Source organism: Rhea americana, unplaced genomic scaffold (assembly GCF_003343005.1).
Source record: "Rhea americana isolate MKP2758 unplaced genomic scaffold, rheAme1 scaffold_115, whole genome shotgun sequence".
Classification (NCBI taxonomy): Eukaryota; Metazoa; Chordata; class Aves; order Rheiformes; family Rheidae; genus Rhea; species Rhea americana.
In genome coordinates this window covers 1,385,944-1,388,682 of record NW_028185206.1, presented here as the reverse complement: position 1 = coordinate 1,388,682, position 2,739 = coordinate 1,385,944, and the positions used below count along the sequence as shown (strand labels likewise).

Genomic DNA, 2,739 nt, shown 5'->3' with positions numbered 1-2,739 from the left:
GAGCCGCCTGCCGGCCGCGCCGCGCTCCGCCTTGCGCGGGGCGCCGCGGGGAGGAGCTCCGCCAGCGGCGGAAAATGCCGCTCGGGCAGAGCTGAGTCTGTCCGCGGGGCGGGGGGCCCTGACGCACCGCCTTGTGTCGGGAAGAAAACATTTAGACAAAATGTTTTCCATTTTTTTCCAATTCTGGAGTTTTTTTCTCTTTATTGTCCACCTTCGTTTGAAACAATCCCCTCCCCCCCCCCGCGATCACTGAAACTCTTGTGGGATGAGGAAATCCTTTCCTACTCGATGTATTAAAAAAAGCCTCTGTATCAGGAGATATTCGCATGATCCCGACAGAGCTGATGAGAGCTCTCTTAAGCCTTTTAAGTCAGCTCACTGTCTCATAAACTCAGAGCCTCTGTGGCTCACCTATGCAATCACCTGTTCTCCCCATCACTGTATGACCCGCCAATACCTCCTCCCTATCTTTTACTCTTCAGCAGCGTACTTATGCCTTCTCCCCAGTCATTTCATCCATGCACATCGGGACCAAGTGCCTGTTCTCCCAAGATATAGGAGGGCTGCTCARCTGTGCTGGACACTGTTGCTTTTGTGTGGCTGTGCTGCTGTGCCTTTGTTGTGCCTAGGTTTGCTCCAAAACCAGAAGGAGGAGGAGGCAGAGACGCTACTGTCAAGTCAGGAGGCAGTTTGTCCTGGGCGGATGTTTCCCCTTTCAGTGTTAGCCAGGAGACCAGGCTAACACAGCCTTGTCAGGCTTCAGCAGCCCTTCATAGCCTCCTGTGGCACTCAGGACCCTGCCCATGGGCCAGAGACCCCACTTCAGCTCAGCCCCAGGCTGTCAGCCTCTGCCTCAATGACACCGTAGTGGTGCTGGGCTCCAGTCCCAGCTCCCAAATGGACATGAGATCAGTGTCGTAGCCTTGTTTCAAGTCCCATCTCTGGCACCATTTCCTGCTGCTCCTGCCTGGACCCTGAACCAGGTTCATCACTTATTCTTGCTGGGGGCCGTTGATGGATCTTATTACCTGTGCCCTGGCCCCTTCAGATGCTGTCTGTGCTCTGGCCACCCCCCAGCTCCCTGCTCATCTTCTTTCAAGGGGAAACCCTTCTGCTGCTCCCTGATACTGCAGCAGATTTGCTGGCTAGAGAAAGAAAAATCTGGGAAAGCTAGTAAATAGGAGATCTTGCTAATAGAGTTAGAGAGTGGCATGTAAAGAGGATAGAGACGCTTCACAAACACTGGTGGAGGTGGGCAGGAGAGCATCTAGAAGAGGACAAGGCATCATGTGAACAAACTCCTAAGCCCTGCTGGGCAGGGTGGACTAAGACAGTGGGTACAGTAGATCCTAAGGACAAGAGGGGACAGAGGCAGGGCAAGTGAAGAGGTATCTAGAAAGAGAAAGAGGAAAAACTGTCCGGAAAACCTCAGGAAGCAAAGAGGAATTGGAAAAATTGAGAGAGGTAAAAGGATAGCTTTAGAAAAAAGAAGTGAAGAGGCAATTTACAGACATGAGTCTCTGATGAAGTTCAAGGGAAGAACTCCGGAAGGGCAGAGTTACCTGAATGGCCTCAGAGAAACTAGAAAGGAGATTTCTAAGAAGGTAGAAAGCTTGGTGATTTGGGAGACAAGAGTCTGTAAACATCCTCAGAGAAACAGGATTAACAGTATTAGAAGTTTGGAGAACTTGGATGAAGACATTGGAAAATAAACTATTTCAGTAAGGAGGGAATATCTTGTGGGAGAGAAGCCACATTAGAAAACAAGAGGATGGAGGGAGTTAAAGAGAAAAGGAGACTATAAATTGTGTGAGAAGAAAAGGAGAGTTTCTGGGGATGAGAGAGATGTGTCAGAACTGGCTTCTCCCAAAAGATCAGAGGGCTGTTGCTGCTTTTGAGAGGAGGGTGGTYCTCAACAAGCTATTATTCTTTGCAGAACTGCTGTCCCTGGAATATTTTAAATGATAACTAGTCCACTGCACCATACTTGAGGAGGAAAAGAGGAATCAGACTACGCTGTGTGCCTCTTAAACACCTGCGATGGTGGCAGCTGATCTCATCCTTCAAGTCACTTGGAGTTACTCAGTCTTTCCCTGGCAGGGGTTAAATACATGATCACAGAGAGGTAAAGCTCATTTCAGTTATTTCCTGCAGCAGGTGACACTAAAGATGGGCCCCTTCGCCACACATCTGCCAAGAGCCATTGACACAGGACAGTTATCCCAATGCAGACTGGGAATTTGGAATTCCTACAAAATGGAAAAACACAGAAGCCMCTTTAACAAATAAACTTACTGCTAGTGGTGTAGCGATTTATTTCCTCTCTCGTATTTGCTGATATCAGGGGCCCGCTAGCGAACTTTTGGTGAGTTTTCTTCCCCCCCCCCCCAGTACTGTAACTACGTGTCACGTCGAGGTGGTCTGGCAAGGGAGTGCTCCCGGCCCCGGCCGTCCCCGCCCGCTGCGGCGGCGGCGGCGCGGCCCCGGGCTCCGCGCCGTGCGGTGCCGGGCAGGGGCGCTCGGAGCCACCGCGCCCGCAGCTGCCAGATGTGCGGGCGGCGGAGCGGCGGAGGGCAGGGCGCCGCCGCCGGGAAAGGGGATTGGTGAGTCCGGGGGGAAGGCTCCGCCCCCGCACCGAGATCTGCCAATAGGCGAGCGCGGCGCGCTGTCACCGCGAGAGTTGCGCTGAAGCTGGCGCCGCCATCTTGGAGTTGGGAGAGGCCGCGTCCCGTTTCTGTC

General features: G+C 52.6%; 1 protein-coding gene across 1 annotated transcript in view; it reads left to right on the top strand.

Annotated features, from left to right (window-relative positions):
• Positions 1-2,739, top strand: part of LOC146600820 (THAP domain-containing protein 1-like) — a 10,769-nt gene that overhangs the window by 1,322 nt on the left and 6,708 nt on the right. The window contains exon 2 of the mRNA XM_085317899.1: positions 630-688. Coding sequence (XP_085174025.1) covers positions 630-688 — 59 coding nt within the window. The remainder of the gene's footprint in view (positions 1-629; positions 689-2,739) is intronic.